This window comes from Thunnus albacares, chromosome 7, assembly GCF_914725855.1.
Source record: "Thunnus albacares chromosome 7, fThuAlb1.1, whole genome shotgun sequence".
Taxonomy (NCBI): Eukaryota; Metazoa; Chordata; class Actinopteri; order Scombriformes; family Scombridae; genus Thunnus; species Thunnus albacares.
In genome coordinates this window covers 19582236-19608270 of record NC_058112.1, presented here as the reverse complement: position 1 = coordinate 19608270, position 26035 = coordinate 19582236, and the positions used below count along the sequence as shown (strand labels likewise).

The following is a 26035-nucleotide window of genomic DNA, read 5'->3' as shown; positions in this document are numbered from 1 at the left end:
GATTTGATGAGTATGAAAATGATGTGAATCACATGTTATGGGCTTCGCAGTCACCAGATCTCAACCCAATTGAACATCTATGGGAGATTCTGATTTTGATTTTGGTGTTCATCTCTCCAGTAGAGTCCCAGAGACTTGTAGAATCAATGCCAAGGCATATTAAAGCTGTTCTGATGGCATGTGGTGGCCCAACACCTTACTAATACACTTTATGTTGCTTTTTCCTTTAATTTGTTACCAATTTGTATATTCCTAGACCAATTGGGAGAAAATACAATCTTTGACCTATATAAGCTTCCATTTTAATAGGTTTGTACAGCAATATCTTCCCCTTTTACAAGTGTCAAATTAGTAGGGTAACTTCAATCAGTTTTCCCATTGTATTTCTTGTCCTGCAATCTGAAGTTACACAGCAACAGAGACAAAGAGGGTACATTTCTGCCAACATTACATTTGAGTGGAAATTGCCTGTGTCTTACAGCGGGCCACTGTGGTGAATTGAGCTACGGAGCAGGGCCGCAGATTGTGTCTTAATTTGCTCCACCTGTTCTCTTTGGCGGCTGCTGGGGAGGGCTGCCAGATCCATTAAACAGACCTAGAGGGCAGGAGTTGGATAGAAAAGGAGGTAGTCAGATGGGAACAGACGCACCTCATATGGAGGACTGGTTTGTGTGTGCGTGTGTGGAAGGTGAGGGTTGGGGGGGGGGTGCTGCTGTGTAATGCAAACAACACAGATAGTTTGCTAAAAAGATAGAGTTCTGATTGTGGCTCTTAGTCTTAGTGGCTCTTAGGCTCTGTTAGTGTGTAACTTTTTGTCACATGCATGGCACATGATCATTATCACACAGTGGGCTTTTAAGATATGGTTGATGATGGCGTTGAGACTATGATTGCTGGTGAAGTCACTTCCCTGGGGGACAGCTGATAGGACTAAGCCTCCCTGCTGCATCTTTGTTCTAGAGTCCCATTGGGGGGCAAACCAAGCAAAGTGTTGGAGCAGACTGAGCTCCTGCACGCTTGATTTAGCTCTAGTAATTGGACATGCTCTTTTTGACTGGGACAAAGTGATTACATGTTACCTATTCAGGCATTGTCCCTTGCAATCTGCAGTATGTACTCACGATACCATTTCGGCACTATGTTGATAGTTTCTACAGATTCTGTTGATACTGTTATATCTGAAATATGAATGCATTAGTGATACTGAAATGAATTCCAGTCTGCCTTTGTAGGTGGTGAAAACAAATCATTTTCCTATCTCTCAGGGCTTTCTAGCCTCATCAAAAGGTTCAGAGGTTCATTTTCTGTCTTGCTGCATGAATTTTAAACCACAGCCACTCATCTAGCAGTTAGATGAACTGTTAAGGAGTGAGACTGATTGGTAATTAGTGGTGCCATTTGCATCTAGTCTCAAATGGGTACCAGGCTGATCAATGTTGTGTCAGCGAGAGGCTTTCTGGAAAAATTGCTCTCCAATTACATTAAGATACTAATAGGTATGAATTTAGTGCCTCGGCCAAGGACGACCTGGCTGCCTCTCAGGGCTCAGGTCTGGTTGCTGTCTCCATTGGCTGTGTAGTTATGTAAGGTCCTGCTGCTCTCGTGCGATGGACTGACAGCCCGTGTATTAATAATGATTCTCCACATACAGACTTCTATCCTTCGCAGCTCAGAAGGAATACGAATCAGTCGACTAATGAGAGAGCTGCCTTTCCCCTCTTGAGAGCAGACCAACCACTGGTCTCTGTGCCATGAGGGGGAAACCAAGTGGAATCCTACGCAGCCATGGATGCAGCAAAATCCATGTGGTCATTTGTGGCTGCATGACGTTTTATCCATGAGTCCAGTCACCAGTAAATTGCCTGTGCTCTGAAGACAGGCTGAGAATCCCCCCGCCATCCCCCCCACCACCCCCTGACTGGCCGAACTTCTCTCCTCACTTAACAACTGTAACTGAACTGCTTTTGTTAGCAGTCTTCATGCTGTCATTTTCAGTAGAACAAAGGTTATTGCAACCGATTGATAAAAATTTCAATCACAGACAGGCGCTTTTATGTGGTGTACGGGGAGGAGAGATGTTTTAAGAAGTGTGTTCTGCCCCTGGCGTCCACTGGCACATCTCCTCCTGCCTCCTGTTTAAACTGAGTTCAAAATGATAATGAGAGCAGTGAGCAGCCAGCAGTCCCTCAGTGCTCTGGTGAGCAAAGAAAGAGCCACTCAGGACTCCTCTGGGCCACTAATTGGAACTCTAAATCATTGTGTCACCTGTCACTCAAGGCAGGGTTTGTAAGGGAGGGTGTGGGAATCCATAGGCTGGCTGTGATCTCCAACTTAGGGAGGGACGAGACTAGTGGAGGTGGGCTGTGCTCAGCCTTTAAAGCAGAGCAATTCTAATGACAGTTGGCTGCAGAGGACAGGGAAGGAGTACTCCATGTCCTTGACCAGCTAGTTCTGTCTAATGCAATGGTAAGGGACTTAAAGAGTTAGTTTGGATTTTTGAAGTGGAGTTATATGAGGTAGTTACCTAAAGTCAGTGTATTACCTACAGTAGATGGCTGTTGGCACACATGGCTGTTGGGTCTTTTTTTAGATAGCTAAAATACGTTTTGCTGCTGCCCTTGTCCACAACAGTACATTGCTTAGCTTCGGTGCCGGTACTCCTGCCCACTTCTCCAAACTGGGAGCATGCCAACCACCATCTACTGTAGGTAATACACTGACTTTGGATAAGTACCTCATACAACCTGGCTGTGCATGGCTGTCAATCTCCCATTGGTGTTCTTATTAATAGTAGATTGAGTGTTGGCTACAGCCTGTCTGGGATGTCTATAGGCTACTGCATATCCCCGGTCCATGCAATTCACAGTGGAATTCACTATTACTGGTTTTTGCAATTTCCCTTTTTCCCCGCAGATTGGTTTTAACCAAATCCCCACACATTGTTGTCTTTTCTGCGGCTTACTTCCACTATTGGCCAGGGGAAGGTATAGATAGCCATGCACTTCTTCCAATACACATAGTGTTGCAAGCTGCTTCTGCAAGGAGCCTCAATGGGAGCTTGACAATATTACCCCTGGCACCTGGCATTAAAATGTGATCACTATCTGGATACCAATGGCGTATCCAGGACATTTTGACTGGGGTGGCCAAGATGGGACACAGACCTAGTGTGGGGTGGCCATGACATAGTGAACCTTAATGAGTGGCGGGTGATCAAAATGTGTAAATACAAATGTTCAGTGCATCACAATGCTTCACCCTATTTACAGATAAATCATAACTGAATTCTCAGTGTAAAACTCATGTTAGCATCCATTGTAATGTTTGTCCTCAAGGCCAGGTTGTTGTTTTTACATTTTATAATACAGCATTAAACTACAGGTGCCATGCTGACTGCCAACAACAACTAAAGTTGATATTACAACCTAGAACAGCACTAACATGCAGCTACCATTCTATTCAGTTTTCTATTCCATGTACATTACATTTTCCATTTCCACTTATCACATTCTCCGGGAAGCAGTGGTTATTTAAACATATCTATTTTAGATCAGTAATTCTGTTTGGGATAGGCTACACATTTTCTAAGAGCTGTTTCCCTGTAGTGGAGTAAATATTTTATATGTTACAGGTTCAGAATGAAGCTCTGGGTCTAAACTGGTGCAACACATTTATTCATAGGGGTTACCTGTGCAAAACATATATAAAACAGTTGTCAGCAATATGATGACATGTCATCATGGCATTAACTCAGCTTGCATCAGCTCTTCTATCTCTGGGCTGTGAACCTCACTGTAATAACTTTAGCTTACAGTCCTGCTTTAAAGTTCTCAATGGACTTCACTGACTTTAAACATCCTGTACACAATGCTACAAATACCTACATGTGTAAATTGAAACTGAAAACATCACATTACACCTTTAACTGTGTTTACTGAATGACCTACTGTAGACAGTCTAACAATGGCTGGGAAATACAATAAACCTCGCTTTCCAGCCTACATTTCTACAGGCTCACAGTTTTAACTTGGCTGGTTAACTGCCTGTATTCGAGCAATAATCTCACTGTTATACACAAATAACATTATCTATATGACACAGGAAAATGCAATTAAACAAAACTGAACAAACTACTGTGGCGGGTGTATATAAACTAGACATTTCACAGACTTTGTTTTATCAAAATGGCAGTTAATGCTATCTATTAACACACGTTAGACTGTGAATTACATATGCTAATCTCTAGCGCAAAACGCACATTGTGATCGAAATATAATCGGATCTGCAAGACAATATTTGGAGGTGGTCAGGCTCACATTGTGATCAAATCTCAGCCAGATGTAAATTAAGTGAGGGAAAAATCAGCCCTTTTCCTGCCAGCTTAAGCAAGCTTTGCAAATACTACAATTAACAGCCATTGCTAGTAGGTCTTCCCTTGTAAAAAATGAATAACATTCACTTGTAGTATTCCTTCCCTCGGCCTAAGACATGCCATATTTATCGACACTCATTTACATATTGAGGTCAATCACAATGTGGGCACAACTGAGACAACAAGAGCACGTTTTAATACCTGGTGTAAATACAGAGACCCATTGGTCTGATGTCACTATCCAGATACATGTTTATACCAGGTGTAAATGAGCCAAAATACTGCATACCCTACCTTCTTCTGTGCAGGTGCCCCGACCAGCCAGCAGTCACTAATTAGGGGACAATGACACAATCCTTGGCCAGTTGTGTACTTTGGGATGCGGGGCCAGGCTGGAAGATTGAAATCTGGACTCTGTGGTGGCAACCAAGACTTTAGAGCAGTGGTTCCCAACATAGGGGTAGGGGCCCTCATAAGAGGTCTCTGGATTAATTAAGGGGTTGCGAGATGATAGGACAGGATTGGACTACAGGAAAAAAACTTTTTTGTTGTTTTTGGTTGTTTTAGGTCTTTTTTCAAACTTTCCTCAAATTTTATTTATTGCCAATTACTGTATTTTATTACCTCAAGCCTCTAAAAATTATTCAAATAAAACAAAAATAAGTCTGCTCTCATATATCTGGTAGACAAAGCAATGGGTGACAAGAGGTCCCTGATAGACTTTGCTTTATTTTAAGGGGTCACAAGCCAATAACGTTGGGAACCACTGCTTTAGAGCAGTGCATCCCGTCATCCTGGAATTTAATCATTTGTGGTGGTCTCTCCCACTTGCATCAATCTCCCTGCAGTATACCATTTTATAGATGCATTTTCCAACAGCCGTTTTACCAGTGAAAAGCTACAACTTAAGTTTTTTTAGAACAGAAATTGTTGTATTAATGAACTAGAAAGCTGGTTGAACAGCAAGGCAATGGTAGTAGCTTGGTTGGAGACAGACGGGGGGGAGTCTGGATTCTTTGGCTTGTGAGTCTTGCCCCTGTCTCCGCTGATAAAAGCAGGGACCCCCCATGAGAGTAACATAGGAAAGAGAGAGAGAGCTAGAGAAGTGGAGAGATGGAGTGTAGCAGGATTGTGAAAAGCGAGGCACGGCTGGGAGTAGGTGCTGTCAGAATATATAGAGTGCATAATTGGAAGCTGGGAGAAGGTAACTCAGGGTGATCAAGTGTGGTCCTTCCTCTTGAACTTCAGTTACAGTACCATCATAAATCCATTCAATTTTACAGTTGCTTTGCTCCTCATTCTGTATACAGACAGAGTATGACTGCTCTAAATAAACAATTCAGTTGACTATGGAGAAGTGCAGTGAACCTTCCCTGTTATTCCTTTTTTAGGTCTGCCGGAGTCAGCATTTATTGCCATGCTGATTCTTTGCATTATTTCTACCACAGGGTGAGGACTGCGCTACAGTGTGTCCTCCAGGTCTATACGGACCAAGCTGCATGTCTACCTGCTCCTGCCATAATCACGCATCCTGCTCTCCTGTCGACGGCTCCTGCATCTGCAGGGAAGGTACAGTATAATTGACTCTCAGAGGTTCAGAGAAACTCTTGCACATTATGAGATGTGTTAAACTGACTGTAGATGATGTAAGGAGTCACAACATTTGCATACATATGGTCAGAATCCTCTTGCATTTTGTATTTACAACAGAAAGTATTGTTTTCTTGTACACACTGTATCACAGAACTGTCAAAGGACCTCTGTTCTTTATTCTCTGCTGTCTATGTTTACTTTTCTTTTTAATGAATGATACATCACGTAAGTTCCTCTTAATAAGTTTTTTTCTTGAGGGGAGATTCAGTCAGTGTCAATGCATTCTGTTCATAAATGTGTGAATGTGATGTACTATGTCAGTGGTTCCCAACCTTTTTGGTTTGTGACCCCTTAAATTAAACAATATCCATTTGAGACCCCTCACACTAGGTTATAGCCTTAGTTTGAATGTGGATTATGAGTTGTTCAACTAAGGATTTCTTTCTCATATCATTTCATCTAAAGGATTTCTTGGGGCCCCAAATAGGAGAGAGAGGGAGAGAGTATTTAAAAAATGCAAAAATTAGAGAAAATGAAGGAATTCATTCACAAATGGAGGCACTCTGGTGGCCTAGAGGTTAAGACATAAATCATATGTTTATGTTTATGTCTGGCCAGCGCATGTTATTCTGTAACCTTCCCCATTGTCCTTGTTTTCTGTCATCTCTCTACTTTCAAATAGGTAATACAGGCATATAATTCCCCCCAAAATCCTTAAAAAAAGGATTTGTTGTGTAACAGTATCCGTTAAATCGACCCTTCAGATCTATCTTGGGACACCATGGGGGGCCCCAAACTCCAAGTTGGGAACCACTTTCCTATAGCATTATTTTGGTTTCTCAGGTGTGTAAATTATGAACTGTAATAAAATGCAGCTGCATCCATAATATTTTTTTTTGACATGATTGTGCACAGATTGGTGTGTATGCCTTCTCTTCCTCCAGGCTGGCAGGGTGTGGACTGCTCAATCCTCTGCTCCAGTGGTACATGGGGTCTGAGCTGTAATCAGACTTGCTTATGTGGCAATGGAGCTGCTTGTGACCCTATAGATGGAACCTGTACATGTTCTCCTGGGTGGAGGGGAGAGCACTGCGATGAGTCCTGCTCTGTAAGTCTGCACCAGACATTGTTAAGATCCTGGGGACCCTGAATGTTTTGAAGCAATGTATAACTTAGGATACACTGCATCTCATTGTGCCCATGTGTAGCGTTGTAACAGGATAATAGTGAGTTTTTATTGTTGTCAGGATGGCACCTATGGGTTGGAGTGTCGAGAGCGCTGTGACTGTAGCCATGCTGATGGCTGCGACCCAGTGAGTGGCTACTGTCGGTGCTACCCAGGCTGGACAGGTCAGTACTGCTTTTGGAAAAGTATAATCAGAGCAGATGCTTATTAGTGGTAGAAATAACCTCTGAGGTCTCATTTAAAATATCTCTTAAATTTCTAATGCTAGTCAGACATATTGATGTACCAAAAAAAGATAAATATGCTGGGGCATTTAGGGTTTCTGTTTAACAAAATGTTTTTAGAATGTCTAAGTTTGGTTTTGTCAATTAAATGTTCAGTTTGTTTTGCCACTGAGCTGGCAGGGTATGTGAACAAGAGATGTTGAGATTTGAGCTTTAAATTGGTTCTTTTAGCTGCCACACTGGATGCCGGTATTTAATCATGCTTATATTGCATCCATTATTGGCTGTACAAAATGTTTGAAGTGACTCACATGATAAATATTTGGAGGCAGAATCTGATCATTGGACCAGAATGCTCTCACAAGTTTTAAAACACAGCCTATGATATTTTTATTTTTGGCTCTGTTCATTCCATGATGTTGTGAAGTCTGACTGAACCAACAGCCGTATATATTCACTGGAGGATTCACTCTCAGGCTCTCAGTTTGAACTCCAATCCCGTCCAGACCCAAATTCGTAGTTTTACGTTAACATATGTCGACTCTCTGTTTCTTGTCATTTCAAACATTTGCTTACAGGGAAATAGCTGGAGGTAGGAAAGTATGAATGTCACAGCAAGGGTGAGGATCACTATGCTCAAAAATGAAGCATCACATCTGAATGTCAAATGCGGGGGGCTAGCCAAGGACCTGGTCTCCGAGCCTGGGTGGAGAGGTTCAGTCAGGGAGGGAATAGATTCAGCAGGAAAGGTCAAGTCTGTGAGCTCTCAGCATCCCACTCCATTCAGCCTCCTGAGCTTAGGGCATTTATTCTGGGAAACAATGTGGGTTTTATTATCTGCAACAACGGAGCCGGCAAAACGGGCCTCTCATGCTCTGAATCCTGCACAGGTCGGGACCATCTGTCAGCCTTAATTGAGTCACCAGGGTGCAGGGCTAGGGGCAGCGTGCAGCCTGGTGGGCCGGACAAACACACATACATACATACTCAAATTGTAGAGGCTCGACAATGGGCTCCCTGAAGGAAGCAGCACCCAGGGAGAGGAAGATGTGGGATTCGTCACAGGACTAAATTAAGGACGGAATAAAACGGCTATTTACAGACACACTAGAGCTATTTTTTGCAGTAAACGCTGTCACATACCAGAGTTGGTATGGCATCCTACTTAACTGTCAACTTGTTTATTTGTTTTTATTTATGGGGTTTGCGTAAACTGTCAAGAATCTTGACTCCAGGAGTGTGTGGGTGTAAGTGGCTAAGCTGCATGTGACCCACACAGTTGTTGCTGAGCTGTCATAAGCCTGACATCAGCCAGCAAAGATTTAAAAGAGTGCTCTGACTAGACACTTGATGAAGGGGCTTCATGCAAGTCCATGTTAAATAGGACTTCACCTTTTATTTCTGAAGAGATGCTAGTCCATGTGAGAGAGCAGGTAATGTGAGAGTATGTGTTTACATGCACTAGGCGAGAGAGAGAGAAAGAGGGAGAGAGAGGTTTGCTTTGCTCTGCTCACTCTGTACAAATTGGATAGTGGGACCTCTGGCACTTCTCAGCGAAAAACCTCCTTTGAAGAGACTTCAGTTCTGGCTTCTCTCAGTCTTTCTTCTTCTCCCTCACTAGGCATCCAAAGCCCCTCTGTTTGTCACCATTAGACTGAAAAGTGTGATGCTCTGTCCGCATTCATTTTCTGACAGTAAAGGCAGCCACTGTTTTTTTCTGCCTGGCCTAGCAGAACCTCAAACACACTTGCACAAGCCTTGCCCTCCTTTTGATGTCTATGGCTAGGCTTCTGACTAAATCACTGCTACCATGCCCCCTCCTCATCAGCACTAACAATTCCTCTCCTTTACTCATCCATTCCACCCATAAGGTGCCCTGGTTACTGTATAACATTAGTCCCCAGAGTTTAGACCAGGTTTAATTCAAAGGTACTGCACTAATGCTGCTTTAATGGCCACACCATTCTCAGATATTCTCTCTCATTTCAAATGAGACTTCGAAGGGCTGATGCTTGAAAGGTTGCAGAGTTTGTGTGCGTGTGTGAGAGTATGTGACTTTATGTGTGTGTATTTGTGTGTGTGTGTGTGTGTGTGTGTGTGCAACTGCCTGTGTGTTTACAGCGACATATTTTATTTTATGGACCTATGCATATGTACAGTACATGTGACTTTGCTCTTTAGTTTTCGAATGCATGGGTATGGATGAGGGAAAACGTGCTGCTCCAACGAATGTGCTAATGCATTCATGTGCACAGCATGAGCCCTGTATGGGTGCAGTGTTTTGCGTTTGTTGGCTGGAGCTGTGCCAAACACACAGGGACACTTCCAGACTGTGCTCTTGTAGCCTGAGTACTTCCCTTCGGCTCTGTACACTACCCCAGCTCTGCTGAAAGAGAATGGGAGACAAGCTCAACCCCTCTGGAGACCCAACCCTGTTAATCAACACAGTGCACTGGCAGGGAGCCCCAGTCAGATCAAAAATAAAATACATTTGGAAAGGAGAAACAGAGTCTGAAAGGATGGGCTGAGCTAAAAAAAAAAAACACTCAACCCACTCCAAACTGCAGCTTCTTCGTTCAGGGCTGAAATGAATCGGGATCCATGCTGGGTGAATAACCCTCAACAGATCCACTGTGATCAGACATTGTGAATGCTTTCCTTTGATAATGTGTTTCTACAGATGGCAGGCTGCTTAGAATATTTCAGCATGTCAGTCTTTCCCTTCTTAGTGTGCATTTGCTGAATATTCCTTGTTGTAATGTGCCTGCAGGAATCCACTGCGATAATGTGTGCCCACAAGGCTTCTGGGGGCCCAACTGTTCAGTCAGCTGCTCCTGTCAGAACGGAGGATCCTGCTCTCCAGAGGACGGCACATGTGTGTGCGCACCTGGATACAGAGGGACGTCCTGCAAAAGAAGTGAGCCTCCTTCTCTTTCTCTAAGCAACCTCTTTTTATCCAAACGTTTTAGAAGTAACGAAGTGAGAGGAAGAGTGGCATAGTAACAAAAACTCCATCACAGTATTGACCTTGCTTTGATCTTACAAGAATTGTTGAAGGGTGAGCCAGCTGAGGAGAAGCACTTAGTTGTCGGTCATAACTGCTTGAGTGTAAACCCTTCATCACAGCTATCATTTAATCACAGTGTCTTTACCCCTACAGCAATCCCCCAGATACACACACACACATAAACACATGCACACTCCTCACCCCCCTACCCTGTCCTTAACAACCAACTCACAGTGGGAGATTCACAGTCCTCGCCCAAGGCTCATCAGAGGGCATGCTCGCTGGGAGTGCCATCTCTGGTTTCTGAATGGGGTCCGTCTGAAGCTGCTCTCAAGTGATGAGCTCACTGATTGGGAGTGAAATTCACAGTCACAAACCTGTAAACATCAATTTGAGTGGAATGTAAGAGGGAGTCTTAAACAACCTGTGTGTGCGTGTGTGTGTTTGTGTGAATGATTACTCCTCTAAATTCAATGTTTACATAGATACTGTTCTTGTCAGGAGAAAACCTCTTAACTGCAGTTTTGCTGTTTTGCCTGTTTAATTGAAGGATTACATGTTTCCCCTGAGAGTGATAAAGGTGTATCACACCTTGACTTCTAAACTCAAATCTAAACCTATTGGGTAAACTTTATATCGCACTGATGTCAAACTACAAACAAGGTTGTTTTTGTCAGTTCGTAAAGGTATTTTGGAAATACCTGATCTCCTCCTGAGAACAGTAATATTGGAGCAGTAATCCTCCCAAATTACTGGCCATGAAAATAGACACATGAATCTTAAAGGTTCCACCTTTATTTCTTATCATGGTTGCAAAGTTGATGGTCTTTGTACAAAATATTAGTATAATTACCTTTATATCACCTTTTGGATATCTTTATGGGTCCCATTCTTTCTATAAAGTCTTTGTTATTAACTCATAGTTGTGTGTTTCCTGACATTTATAGATAATCAAGCTGCTCTGAAGACTTAACATAAAACAGAATTTCATGATTCTCTTAACTCTTTTACTTTCCCATCTCTGGCAGCAGATGAAATGGGAGTGATTACATTAAAGACTGACTTTTCTGCTTTCCCTCTCCCTTTTCTGTCTCTCTTCGTCTTTTCTGCTTTAATTCTTCAGCCGTTGATTTTTCTGTAGCCCCTTGATCGCTCTTGTCATGCCCTTTTTCATTACTATATACTGTACCTCTTGTTCTGCCTACATTGTTGACTGAATCCCTCTCCTCTCCTGCCATGCTCTGCCGCTGCAGTCTGCTCTCCGGGGTTTTATGGGCACCGCTGCAGCCAGTCATGCCCACAGTGTGTGCATAGCACTGGGCCGTGCCATCATATCACGGGCCACTGTGAGTGTCTATCCGGCTTCTCCGGTTCCCTGTGCAACCAAGGCAAGTAGCTTTCTGTGTCTCCTTGACCTTTTCCTGCAGTTTCACTTACTGTCAAATTCATTCAGTGTGAAGTTTTTGTCATTGCTACTGGAAAATGGTAACTACAGTTTATATCTGAAAATGTCCTGGCATTTTGTCTTGACATAAAATACAAAAATCTTTTTGAAAGGCTAGGAAATGACAAGGATAGAAATAAGACAATAAGGCATTATGAACGTAGGGTATTTAATACGGTAAATTAATTATTTTCCTCATTTGATACGGCACCACTCTTGCTTTTGGAAGACAAACATATGTTTAATTGATCTGTCTCGATTTAATCAATTAATCAGTCACATGAAACAGTAAGTTATTTTTGAAACATTGACCATGTCTCCTAAAATGACTTCTTAAGATAAATGAAGACATTTATTCAATGTAGTAAAACGTCCTAATAATAAAAGATAAAGACAATAGTAAAACATATGAGTAACTAGAAGGAACTTTAAAATCAGGGATGCTAAGAGGTCAGCTGAGCAGACAACCAGTGGTTCTCTGTGCAACACAGACCAGTGTTAAATTCAGGCTTTTGTTGAGTTTTTGTGATCTTTGTTGCATGTTGAATAACTTTTATTAAACGGATAGTTCTGGTCCTTGATTATGATTGGCTGAGCCGCATCCAAAGCCATTGTAAAATACTCTATAAACACACACCTGTGACTACATTACCACAGTATTAATGCGCCAATTAGTCATCTATACAAAATGTCAGATTTTGTTGTGACGGGACGGGATAGAGGAGGAAGATAAAAAAGGAAGGAGACACACTGAAATTAATGAGAGAGAAATTGAAGAGCTGGAAAAGTCAAGAAACAAAGCAGGAACCCTATAAGAATGTGTTGTGAGAGAGATCCTGACCCAACATGACATTGTGAGGTCAAGTTTTTTGTCCAAAATCATATAATCACCATCTGGCTCTCCCTGCTGGAGACAGACTCTGTTTTCTGGGGGGCAATGTGCTGAAGAGTCGGTAGGTAGGACTGCGGTGGTGCGGTGACTTTTCCCCTCATACATTCAGCATACCTGTCCAGAGTCAAACACCCCTTTACCAGCAAAGAGGAGTGCTAACATAATTGAACACTACTTCAACAATTGCACAACTAATGGCAATATCCAGTTAAATATTAATAATCACCCTAATCTTTAAGCATGCTTGACCAGTCTGACTGCGTCTGTGTGTTGCTTGGCAACCATTCTGCTAAATGTTACTGAAGAGCTACATTGCTTTGCGGAAGAATGATTATTTGTTATTAATAAATTATTGCATTTTTTGTTGCTGTGTGTTTATTTTGTGAAACCTTGCCAGGTATATGTAGAGGTTGTTTTATAAAGGCAGTAAACCACACAAGGCTGTGGTTTACTACAGTGATTTTAGAATAGCTAAGGGGCATTGTTTGGCACAATGCAGAGCGGAGTGCCTAACACCCCCTCTTGTGGCTTATTGCTTTATTCTTACTACACTCAATCTCTGTTTGGGATCAAGTAAAGTTAAAACTTCATGTGAGTCAGCACAACTTCAAAAGGAAAACTTGAAATTTAAGACTGCAAAACTATAACGTCAACTAAAAATAATAACTGAACATGTTTCAGTTGAAGATTAAAACTTTGCATACTTTAGTCGAAAAACAAAAGGATGAGATGTCAAAGGAAAACTTAAGAGAATAAACATTTCTGAGGACCAGCCCGTCCTTAGTCACTTTGGCACAAAGTTTTTTGTGCCAAAGTTCTAATGAATATTAATTTTGGACTTCTAAGGTGGGGTTGTTTTATGATGTTTTGGTTTCAGGTGGCATTTTTATTTGGCTTCTACACTAGAGACTTTAAATTCACACTTTTCGCGCAAAATCACACTTCAGAGTCACTATGCCTGAATCCTTCCTGTCAACATTGTAGACAGCAGTATATTGTCAAACCATTCAGGAAAACCATAGTTTATATATGAATATACCAAACATTACACATTCAACTTAACACTTACCTCATGATATTTAGAAATTCAACCTTCATTGACTTAACTTCTCAAAAAATCTAGATGTCTAGTACCATAGTGAAATAAAAGTTAAAGCACCTCGGCATTCTTCTCTCATTTAATATGACTTCTTGTATAATTTAGCTATCAAAATATGATTAACTCTATTAATTCAGTCATCTTCAATCGTCACACAGTTATCAAAGTTATACCATTCTTCATGCAATTTTATGACAAACAACATTACATGATTAGACATTTAGTTTACATTAAGTTCAGATTTGGCTATAATAAGGGTTTTACTTAGTGAGAACTCACTAAGGAATCTACTTCAGATTTATAACAGGGGTCTGGCGATAAGCGGAACCCCAAATGGGGAGTCTGTGTCCATGGTTATGTGGAGTTGTCTGGTCCTTTCTCCGGTTCAAATGATCCATGGGTCGTTAAATGCCTTTAGTTCAATCGTTAATTTAGTTATTTTGTCAGAAATGGTCTCTTAGGAAGGATTTTTTTAGCACACCAGGGTTGGTCTGGCGAGTGTCAGTTGTCAACCCCCACTTGGAGAGTTGGAAAGGTCAGTTCATCTCTTAAGTGAAACCCCCATCCCATGTCTCTGGAATTCCAGGAGGGTTCAGTGGAATTAAAGAAAGAAAGCATAATGTCCTACAGGAATTCAAATAAAGATATTACAGTGTTAAAATTAACAAGTGGTTATAGCATAAATTATAAAATCCTTCTGTGTCAGCATTTTGTGAGGACACCTGTACACATTTCCACAGTCCTTGCTGTGCTCAGTGGCTCTAATAAGATCAACGGATGACCTGCTGCCTCTCACACTGACATCTCAGCCTTGAAACTTTAAATAATGGCTATTATCAGTGTATCCCAGACCAAAAAGATAAAAAAAAAAAATCAACCTTCAACAGAGGCCTGAATATTGCTGAGAGCTCACTTTTCAGACAAAGGATACGTCAAGTAAATGTCCCTCTCCCTGATTCTGCAAAGAGAGCTGCATATAAATTGCTTTTCATGAATACATAGAGAGAAAGAAACAACACATGTGCAGGTCTGTTTTTCTTGTTAAATCTAGTTTCAAGGCAACAAGGCAAACATTTCTTTGTGTATTTCTATGGCAATGTTTTTTTAATCATGTAGGAAGATCTTGTTGGCAGTTTACAAGATTATATCAACAATTTAGAATTAGAATATTTGTTCCATGTAATGTGTTGACAATATATAAATATCAAACTCATAAAAAGTAAAGAGATAGTGTTTGCATACCCCATACTATATTTAAGTGAGGTGCAGGACAATAAATGAAATGAAGGCAAAAGCTAGATTGTCCATACACTACATTATAGCTCCCAAAAGTCTTTTTATTACTGACTGAAAAAGGCAACATTTCATTAGGCAAATGGCCAAAATGACAAAGAGAAAGCATAAAAGCAAAATAGTTACATCATACAGACGTCATCACAAACACAATTCCTGGCAATAATCAACACCTGATCAAGATCAACTCAATATCAATGCCTGAAGAAAGTCACAAAAAGTTTTACAGAATTACAGTTCCCACAACAATACATAACCAAAGAATGGCCCAATAATTAATGAATGTTTGCAAAATATATATAATGAGAGAGAAATGCAACATACAGAACTTTTTAAACAACTTTTAAAGGACCAGATAGGCTATGGTTTAAAAAGACAAAATTTAAATACCAATTCCAAGAGAAGGATTGTCGATTGTTGCCAGACATTGTGTTTGTGATGACTTTGGTATGATGTAACTAATCTGGTGTCTATATATGCCTTGCTGTTGACATGTTGGCCATTTGCCTGATGAAACTTTGCCTTTTTCAACCAATAGTAAAAAGCTTTAATCCAGTATGTGGACACTTTTTTTCCTTATTCATAAAAAGTATCACAAGTGTTTCTTTATTGATGTAGCTATTCGTCTTGTTGTATTTCATGTGTATTAAAGGCAAGACCATTTAAAAGAATGCCTATAAACAAACTGTCAAATTTTTATAAAATGTAAAATTATCATTGTAGTTCTTTCTGTCTCCTCACTATCAATGTTTTCACCAACTAAATATTAACAGTTGACTGACAATTTGTGTGACCAAGGGCGTTTAATTGCACAGAGGTAGTTCTTCACTGGCCACATAGCGAAATGAAAATCTGCTGTTGAGGAAAGACACCTACACACCAGTGTACTGTAGATTTTACTTGTAATAATTTAGCTTTTTTTTTTTTAAAAAAAAAAAGAAATTACAGAAAGGCAGTGGGGATTTTTTAATTCTCTTTCATGGCTCTGAGCAATGTCTTACAAATAAAAGTTTAATAGGTTAGCTGAAGGAAGGAAAAAGAAAAAACGAGAGCCAGTCCTAATTTGTCTGGACCGTAATTACTGGTGAGCAGGCGTTAGGCCATGAGGGACGAAGGTAGCCAACAACATGCACATTTTAGTGTTGTTGAGCCCCACTGGTGTCCTCACTTGTCCTCTGTCCAGCACACAAAGTCCCAGCCTAATGAAGCTCTCCCGGTGTGTCGAGGCTTGAATCCCCAAAAGCAGCTGTATGGGGGAGCCAACCTCATAGCCTAATGACAACCTGCTTGAAGGGGCTTGAAAGAGCTCTCGAGAAGAGGGGAAAGCCAGTTGAAATGTAATCATTAAAATCACCCCATGTGAAAATGAATCAGACCAATCTCTCTCACAGCCAGCCACCTTATCTGATATTTCTAACGCTGGGCTATTCTCTTTATATGAGACCTTTGATGTATGTGCTGGTGCTGCAGCTCCCTGATCCTGATGGTTAGATACACCTTGGTCCAATTTGTCCCACAGTCCAACAAGAAAACACAATGGAGGTTTCATTGGATATGACATCTTTTATTGAAGAGTGCCGGGGAGCATTAAAATATTAATTTCATAAAAAATGTATACAGTGGTCTGTGTACATGGTCTATTTTAATTCTGTGGCACATCAGTCATTCCACTCTAGTGAGTGGAAATAGGGCAGTGGAGCCACTGGAGGCAGTGATTGACTCCTGCTTTTGTCTAAACAGATCACTCCACTTCATGTCCACTCAAATAGAACAATATCATCCATTAGAGGAGTATGTTTACACAACCTTTCACTGAATGAGTTGTTTGCACAAATATGCTTACAATAATGTGTCCAAATTTGATGTGATAATGTTAATGGATTTTACTAGTCTTTGTGTATTAGTGATAATATGCAGATCAGGATTGTTTTGTAAAGTGATTTGTTGCTCTCTGTGTTTTGCAGTCTGTCCAAGTGGCAGATATGGAAGGGCCTGTGCTGAGATCTGCCTCTGCACCAACAACGGCACCTGCAACCCCATCGATGGCTCCTGCCAGTGCTTCCCTGGTTGGATAGGAGAGGATTGTTCTCAGGGTATGGCTTCTCTCCCTCATCTCATTTTCTCTCTTATTTTCCTCCTCTCATTGTCTGTCTCCACTCCTAATTTCTCTCTCACATTTACCATCATACACATTAATCATTTTCATGACCTTACACATTCCAAGAACTACCCTCAGCCCCAGCTGATGTAAAACACATAGCTTGCTTAAATGATTGTTGTAATACATAATGCTCTTTGATTTACAACACTGTAGGCCAAAGATCATTAGCAGAGCTTTGAGCCATCATGCTATTGGAAATTGATGTGTGGTATTTTATTGCATTAACTGCTTAAAGTAAAAATAACTTATGATCAGGTAGATGTTATATTACCAGTGCTTTCATTTGGGATATTCAACCTGACATCTATGTCTGCTCACATATTATAAATTATGGGCTGGTTGAGGGTTAAAATCACACTGGATTTTCTGTGAAGGTTTGTGTAAAGCACCCAGTCTGGTATACAGTACGTGTGTGTGGAGAATATCTAGGCATTTCTTCAAACACATGTTTTTATTTACTTCACATGTGCATGCATAGGAGATAGAGTATACTGGTATGTATAGGTTGTGTGACCATGAGCTTGACTGTGTCTCTGGCGTCTGCAGCCTGTCCCTCTGGGCACTGGGGCCCTGATTGTCTCAACTCGTGTAACTGTCACAACGGAGCCCAGTGCAGTGCCTACGATGGGGAGTGCAGGTGCAGCCCCGGCTGGACCGGACTCTACTGCACACAGCGTGAGTCTCTCCTATACAGTTAGTAGACACACAGTGTCATCTACTGGCAGTCCAACAGAACTGCAGGAGATGACAAGTGAGACATGAAACATTTTTTCAGACAACTGGATATTAGTTTTTCATTTACAGGTTTTAAGAGAAAGTAACATTAAAATAAAACTAATGGTCACTTGATTAATTTGCTCATTATTCATTCCAGTCATTCATCCAGGGATAGTGCAGATCATCAACATCAGTCGACTAATTTGAATTCCATTATCTATCCCCTAAGGGTTTTATTCATTATTTTTTGTGGTGTCATGCTCCTGCCATTGTGCATGGAAATGACATTAATTTTAAATGTTTTCTCTTTTTTGTCTCATATAGTGTCCCACTATTTTCAGTTGTGTTGTTCTTTACTTCCACCTCTGTGCCATGTTAACACCATAACTGCATTTTCTGCTGAAGCAGGAAATGTTTCATTTCCATTCATTCACATTGTCCCTTATTGTGTATGCTGCAGGGACATTGACTGGTGTTGATTTTCCTGTTCCCCCGCAATATGACCTTGACTCTTTATGTTGTCTCCCCCTCTCTTTGTTTCTCTACCCCTCCCACCCCAACATTTTATACATCTCTGTCCCAGGCTGTCCTTCAGGATTCTACGGCAGGGATTGCTCTGAAGTGTGTCGCTGCCAAAACGGCGCAGACTGTGACCACATCACTGGCCAGTGTGCTTGTCGAACAGGCTTCATTGGGATGAGCTGTGAGCAGAGTTGAGTAGGCCCAGCACATTTTAGCTTTGTGTAAAATTACCCTGTGGATGATTTTAGTTGTGTGTGTGTGTGTTCTATAAACACTTTGGCTCCCACTCTCTAAGTGCTTTAATTTTGATGGATATAGTAATGCACCTCTCTCCCATGCAGAGTGTCCTGCCGGTACATTTGGATATGGTTGCCAGCAGCTGTGTGAGTGCCTGAACAATGCTACCTGTGACTACGTGACTGGAACATGCTACTGCAGCCCCGGATATAAAGGCATCCGTTGCGATCAAGGTGAGAGGTGATCCAGATGATTGAGGCTCTCTGCTGTATTATTGTTCAAACACAGATGTGTACACAGTGTTCAAACGAACCACTTTCTGTGTTTTCCCTGTAGCAGCTCTGATGATGGAGGAGCTGAACCCCTACACTAAGATTAGCCCAGCACGAGGCTCAGAGCGCCAGTCTGCAGGGGCTGTCATGGGCATCATCTTTCTCCTCCTCATCATCATGGCCATGCTCAGTCTGTTTGTGTGGTACAGACAGAGGCAGAGGGACAAAGGTCACGAGATCCATCCCAGTGTGTCCTACACACAGGCAATGCACATCACCAACACTGACTACTCCCTGTCTGGTGAGATATTGTGAGACTACTCAAAACATTCACCTGCTATGACTAATTACTGTACATTTGTCCATCAATTGGATATTTGTTTTTGATTAAATGTCGTTCATTGTTGGCAAAAAAACAGGCATACATCTTACAATGTATGCATAATGTGTATCAGTGCTCTGAAGATAATAGGGGGACCCAAAAATTCCCAGAATTGTAAAAAAAAATCATTATAAATCATTCCTTTCTAATCCCATTCAAATTACTCTCGTTGAGATGCAATACACTTGTCCCAGTGCTTCTCCCATTCCTGGAAACATTTCCTGTAATTATGTTTCATCACCTCTTGCATTTCTTCCTGGATTTCTTCCACATTGGCAATTCTTCTCTTTTTTAGTTTCACCAAGCTGTAGGCATACATGGGAAATCGGATAACTACATCCTACTCTCGTGCTATCGATGGCTTCCTAGAATTTTTGGGTCCCACCTCATGGGCATTAATTGTTATATTTATTCTTCAAACCTCTCAACCTATTGTTTGAACCCTCAGAGTGTGGCAGCACTGTAGCGATGAGGACCAGTGCTGCTGAGGTAAATCAGAGCCAGAACAGCAGCAGCAGCACTGGCCAGTGCTTCTCCAACCCCAGTTACCACACGGTGGCCCAGTGCAATGTTGTCTCTACCATCTCCAGCAATCTGGACGGCTCTCTGACCCTCAAAGTATGGTCACTCTCCACATATACTCAAGACGAGCATTCTTAGTAAAGTACTCTGAAGGCAACATTAATCTGTGTTCTTCCTTTCACAGTCAAGCACCCTGAAAAACAGAAATGGCTCTGAATGGAGAGCCTACTGCAACCTCAATGACCTAGGTCAGTTTTACTCTCTCTTACTATGATACGCCACATACATCCTGAATTTGGACTTTGTAGTGTCGGTGCTTCAAGGGCAGAGACGCATGTATCATTAGTACAAACCTCATATCTGCACCAGCCTGGACACAGCTACCCTGCTGTGAATGAAGATGAACCAGGGGTTTCTTGTTAGACACAACCTTTGCTCTGATTTTGATAAGATATGCGGCAGGGAAGAGAAAGCAGTGGTGCCGAGGTGAACAGGGGTCATTGTGAGCTCATTAGCGCTCTTTCACTTCCCCCTCTGGCGAATTCCTCTATGATGGCTTACACTGGGTCAAATACTGCACTCTTGGGCTGTGGATTATAGAAAATTAACTCTGAAAGAACAATAATGGCTGAAATTACTAGTTTATGATCTGTACTATCTAAGTGTATCTCATTTTTAGAGAAGATATAATATTAAATACATAAATCATGGTTGTAGTCTCTTTAGTTTGTGGTGTGTGGTGAAATTGTGCTTGTGTACTGATTACAGGCTTATTGCTGCTAAGCAGTATGCAACAATGTAAATGTCCACAATTCATTCTTTACATGCTTGACTTAAGAGTCAGATTTGTTGAGCACATTTCCCGTTTGTGTTAAATTACATGGGAGATCAATCATCATGACATGTCCCTCTTAAAAAACATATTGCATGTGCGTTCCGATGTACTGAAGTAATAGACTGATGTACTCTTAAAGACAAGTTTGTCGGCTCATCATGATGTTTTGATGTTTGGCCATCCCATCATGACCACGGTTGATAATGGAAGCATGTAAGCCTTGGGGTAAGACGATAGTAAGCGGATGAAACATCTAATAACTCGTCACAAACACATTCTTTATATTTTTCTAAAAGAAGACATACTAAGTTGTACCTCAATGAGAGGTTTCCTGTCAGGGGGAATTCATATGTGATGTTTGACTTTGATGTTTTGACATTTCTAACAGATGTTCAACAGGGGGAGACACAGGCACAGAGAGGCTCCAGAAAAGGTAAATAATTAATTGTAACAACAGTGTGTATGCGTGTTTGTCTACTGCATGTATGTGTGTGTGTGCAGACAGATAATGCATGTGGAATCCTGCTCAGCCTCACCAGTACTAATAATACAAATCCTTTTATGCTCAGCAGCCCATGTATCAATTTCCCTATTTGGTTTCTATTCCCTACCGAGACTGCTATGTCTCTGAGCCAAAATCCCATATTCCTTATATTCTCCGTGATTTATGTGAAAACTCATTTTGGACAAGATCATGGTGGGCTGAGGTTTTGTTCCAATGGTAATTGCTCTCTATGGCTCGGCACCCGATACATCACTTCGTCTCCCACACTGTGCAGTCGGTGGTGAATGTGAGGGACCCAGGGGTGTGAAGAGTGGTCTGAAGGAGCTTTGCTGCGGTCTCTAATGAGGCCTCTTATCAGACTGATGAGACCGTTATGGATGAGATAAGCCTTCCACTCTCTCCCCTTTGTACTCTGATTACTATATGCCAACATTAGTCACCTGTCGGAGACAAAAGAAGTACAACTTCTTCAGAATAGCAACAAATTTCATTGCCATTCTTTTGGCCACACTCTGATGTCTATTTAATTTTAATACTAATATCAGAGTCTAGAATTAATATCGCTACTATACATCTGTGACAATCTCTTCATCTTTGTTGATACTGAATATGTCCTTGTCTGGCGGCTATTGCAGATTACATTAAGAGCTCCATGTGCAGCAACAGCTCCTGCTCCCTGAATAGTGAGAATCCATACGCCACCATTAGAGACCCACCAGGGCTGGCTTGCAAGCACACAGAGAACAGCTATGTGGAGATGAAGTCCCCCTCCCACCGTGAAGTGCCCTTTGGAGGCACTGCCACCCTCCTGGGCAGTGCGAGCAGGAATGTCTATGATGTTGGTGAGTGTGTTGTTGCTCTGGTGTGTGGAGCTCAGCAGGGTCCTGCAGCTTATGGCCTCTCTGGTCATGTCGCCGGCTGTGAACCTGTACAGACTTTGTAAGCCTTGATAAGAGGAAATGTGGGCTGCTTCTGTATTGCATGCACCTCGCTCTGCTCCTTTTTCCTCAGCCTGTGCTTGCCACTCTTCATCCTCGGTGTTTTTCACATGCCTCTCCCACTTTTTCCCTCCTCTTTTCCCAAACTATCACAGAGCCAACGGTGAGCGTTCTGCAGGGACCGAATGGAATGGCCACCGGCTTCTCCCAGAGCCCCTATGACCTTCCCCGTAGCAGCCACATCCCCAGCCACTATGACATACTGCCCATGCGTCACAGCCCCACGCACACACCCCCACCACCCCCAGAGAGCCCCAGCTCGCTGCTCTAGAGGGCACATCCTCCGTCCGGCCCTGACAGCGTGCCGGCATCCAGGCAACGTTCAGCCAACTTTCAACCAACGGTCCTCCCTCTGTCTCCATGTGTGGTCAATTAGATACTGAGATGTTGAGATGGAGGGACAGCCACAGCTCCTCTGGACCCTGCTCTCTTTGGCTCCCACACTCTTTCTGTGGCCCTGAAGGAGGGAGGGGAGAAAAGAGTGTCCCACACACCAGCAACCATTCACCCACTTCTTTATTTTCTTATATAACTGATCACTCAAACTGCTGCCCAGCTCTTTATGGACCCTCTGAAGTGGAACATAATGGTTCCAAACAGAGCTAAGGGTGGCACACATGGATTGGATGGACAGATTATTTACAGGGAGGCTATCCTCACGCTCATTTTTAGCCCCAAAATATAGGTTCACTACTCAAGGGCAGCCAAGTGTCTATAATGTCCCCTAAACAGAGAAGTGATTTTCTCCACAGGAAGGAATGTACAAAACCATTGACTTGTCAAAGCAGGCAAAGATTTACCTTATAAAGACGTCAGCGTTTATGAATTGACACTGTGTGCTGCAGCTGCAGACCACAGCACAGCTGACATGAGATGATTATGATCATCCACTCAGAAGTGAAGAATTAGTAGAGTATGTTCTGTTCTAAATGTTAAACATGGAAACCCAGATGAGAGTGAAACAAGCTGACAAGGCATGGATTAATAGTAAAATATTGTAATGGTCCTTTATTCGCTGTTATCCAGTAATGATCACGCAGTCGATACTAATGTGATCCTTGTCAGAAACTCAAGAGCTTCTTTTCAATTGCAGTTCAAATGAGGCCACGGACCTACGAGCGTATCTGGACGTGTCACCAGAGCTCATGCATTTATTGCATTATTGAGAGTTACAAACATAGGTCTCAAGTTTGGATTTTTTTCCCCCCACATTAATGAAGTGATCGGATATTGTGTTGTTTTCTATGTGAGAGCATTTTTTTCTTGCAAATGTCTTAGTTTACATTTTTGAAATATTGGGTGTTAAGAAGGGATTGCTTTGACCCTTATGTTTTGTATTTATAAAAAACAATTGCTTTATTTATTAATTTATATTAGTGATGGTGAATTTTATCAGTGTGACACTAGAATTAAAAAAAAAAAAGATGAGCATGATCAGATTATGGATACCCACTGATGTAGATAACACACAATTTATCTTCTTGTGAGATGATCAGTGTCATTTTGTGAACTGTTTTTGAAGTTATTTAAATTGTTCTTTCTCTCTCTCTGTCAGATTGTAAATTGAAAATAAGGTTTCATCTGACTAGTTCAAGACCCACAAATACCCTGTGCAGTAATTACAAAGGGATCCATATGTAAAAAGTCCATTTATAAAATATTTTATGTTTGTATCAGGCGGATTAACTCTGTTATTTATTGAACTGAATTTATTCATTCACTATGTGAATTCCATTTCACCCTCTGTAGAAGCAATAACATGTTGACAATCGATGCCCAGACAGCATTTCATTAGTGCTGGACATTATGCCATTTTTGACCAGTGTGTTGACAGTGGATCATATTTTATGTGACTTTTTTTTTTCCTCTGAGGAAGGTATTTTTTCCAGTTGCTGTCATATCAATGCTGCTTGTTGTTTTGGTACATAAGTTTCAAATAAAAGCCTATTCTGCCATCAGAAACCTGTTTCAGTCAGGTTAATACCCCTGATAGAGAGGAAGTGAATATAGTTTTTCTCATGTCAAGTGTCTCTCTTCATCTGTGACTCTGAATATTGAAATTCAATGAAAGGGCAATTTCATGTTGACAAGACTGATTTGATGCTGATGAATGAAAGATTCCACTCTAACAAATGAGAAATGTTACTTCCAATACTTCAGCCTGCATTACAGAGGGTCAAATGTTGTCTAGACACTATTTCTGTCTTCTGAGGTTGAGGAAAATTATTCACACATCATTCTTTGTAAACTAGATTCATGTGTGCTCTCATGTCATATAGTATTTTAGCGCAGAGTTGACAACTACATGATTTATACATGTACATGTAATTCTACAGCTTGGGATTTAATCAGCATTGTACTGTTTTAAAGGTCTTTGGATTTCAGAAAAAAATAATTTAATTAATTCATTTTTTAATAAACTATTTATAATTGACTTTACATTTTTTACATTGTAAAACCCAGGTGCAACAAGTGTTCTGTGATCAAACACATGACAGAAGCAAAATCAAATTATATTTACAATTTAATATGTACCCTATCTGTTCAGTTTCTAGCATTTGTCTATAATATGACATCATGGTATTATCTCACAGAAATATTTAAAAGCAGTTCATCAGTCTTTTTAAGCAACATCCAAACTGCTTAATAGCATGAAAATATATACATAGTAAATGTGTGTGCATAAATTATGTTTTTTGTTTGACACAAGTGAAATATGACCAGCTATTAAGAACATGTAGCTGTCTTTACTGAGCTGGATTGCTGTCATATTGTGGGTTCCCAAAGAGAAGCCCCAGTGAGCCAGATCACTACAGTTGAGCTGTTCGGATTGTAGTAAGGCTCCACGGATGATGGACAGGCTGCTCAGCTGACTGCCGACAGACCCTGAGTGATGCCCCGCTGAAAGGAAATGCAGCCTGTAAGTCAAGAAGCTAATGGACCAAATACAACCCAAGTACAAGAGACAGAGAGAGAGAGAGAGAGAACCACAAAAAGACGAGGTCACACTGCGGCGAGGTGAAAGCTCAAGAGACATTTTCAATTTTGTAGCTGGTTGAATATCCTATCAATGCAGAAATAATTCATGTCACATCTAAAAAGGGGCAGAGAGTTAAAGACAGCAACAACACAGAGATTTCATTTAACTGAACAGACATCAGACCGAGAGGTGGTTACATGCTGAAAGGCAAAAAGTTCAAACTCTCTCAATCAAATGCTTTGCAGCATGACATTCTATCAAAAAGGCGCTGAACCCACTACTCTTGTTCAAATGCAGGTATGATGCTGCGACATAAGAAGGGCATTTTTCAATTTAATGACTTGTTCAGCCATTCTGGACCAATTTAGATCAGGTTTCAATGCAAAGTAGGTTATTAAATATGTATCTGTAAACTTGTTTTTCCCTCCTCTTCTCCAAGGAGTCCCATTGACACATCGACATCTGCTCACAACTGTACTCTACTCTAATTTAACAGCATCATCTGTCTCACAGGAAGTCATCTGTTTTTCTTTCGAACACATTTATATTTAAGTGCAAAATGAATCCTCACAGTAGAAAAAAAAGTCCTTCTTCCACTGTTCCTATTCTTATTTCAGTGTCATGTGTTGAATACTTAAGTTATGCATAGTCTGGTGCATTTTTTCACTTAATTAATGCACTATTTACATAAAGTACACTAGTTAAAATTCTGTGCAACTGGCAAGTTTTCTGATATGAAGAACAAGGCAATCTTTTTTTAATGTAGCACATTCAAGTAAAGGGTAGGTACACAT

The 26035-nt window shown here is 41.2% G+C and overlaps 1 protein-coding gene across 2 annotated transcripts in view; it reads left to right on the top strand.

Annotated features, from left to right (window-relative positions):
- megf11 (multiple EGF-like-domains 11) overlaps positions 1-24208 on the top strand; it is an 81144-nt gene extending 56936 nt beyond the window's left edge. Inside the window, exons 12-26 of one of the 2 annotated variants that reach the window (XM_044357794.1) lie at positions 5821-5941; positions 6910-7073; positions 7213-7315; positions 10146-10292; positions 11636-11770; positions 17075-17203; positions 17818-17946; positions 18572-18700; positions 18852-18980; positions 19087-19320; positions 19850-20019; positions 20108-20171; positions 21147-21191; positions 21899-22105; positions 22357-24208. In XM_044357794.1, the coding sequence (XP_044213729.1) occupies positions 5821-5941; positions 6910-7073; positions 7213-7315; positions 10146-10292; positions 11636-11770; positions 17075-17203; positions 17818-17946; positions 18572-18700; positions 18852-18980; positions 19087-19320; positions 19850-20019; positions 20108-20171; positions 21147-21191; positions 21899-22105; positions 22357-22532 (2082 nt within the window). In that variant the 3' untranslated portion in view covers positions 22533-24208. Of the gene's footprint in view, positions 1-5820; positions 5942-6909; positions 7074-7212; positions 7316-10145; positions 10293-11635; positions 11771-17074; positions 17204-17817; positions 17947-18571; positions 18701-18851; positions 18981-19083; positions 19321-19849; positions 20020-20107; positions 20172-21146; positions 21192-21898; positions 22106-22356 lie in introns of both variants that reach the window. The other variant, XM_044357793.1, reaches the window with a different exon arrangement.
- Positions 24209-26035: the final 1827 nt, after the last annotated feature.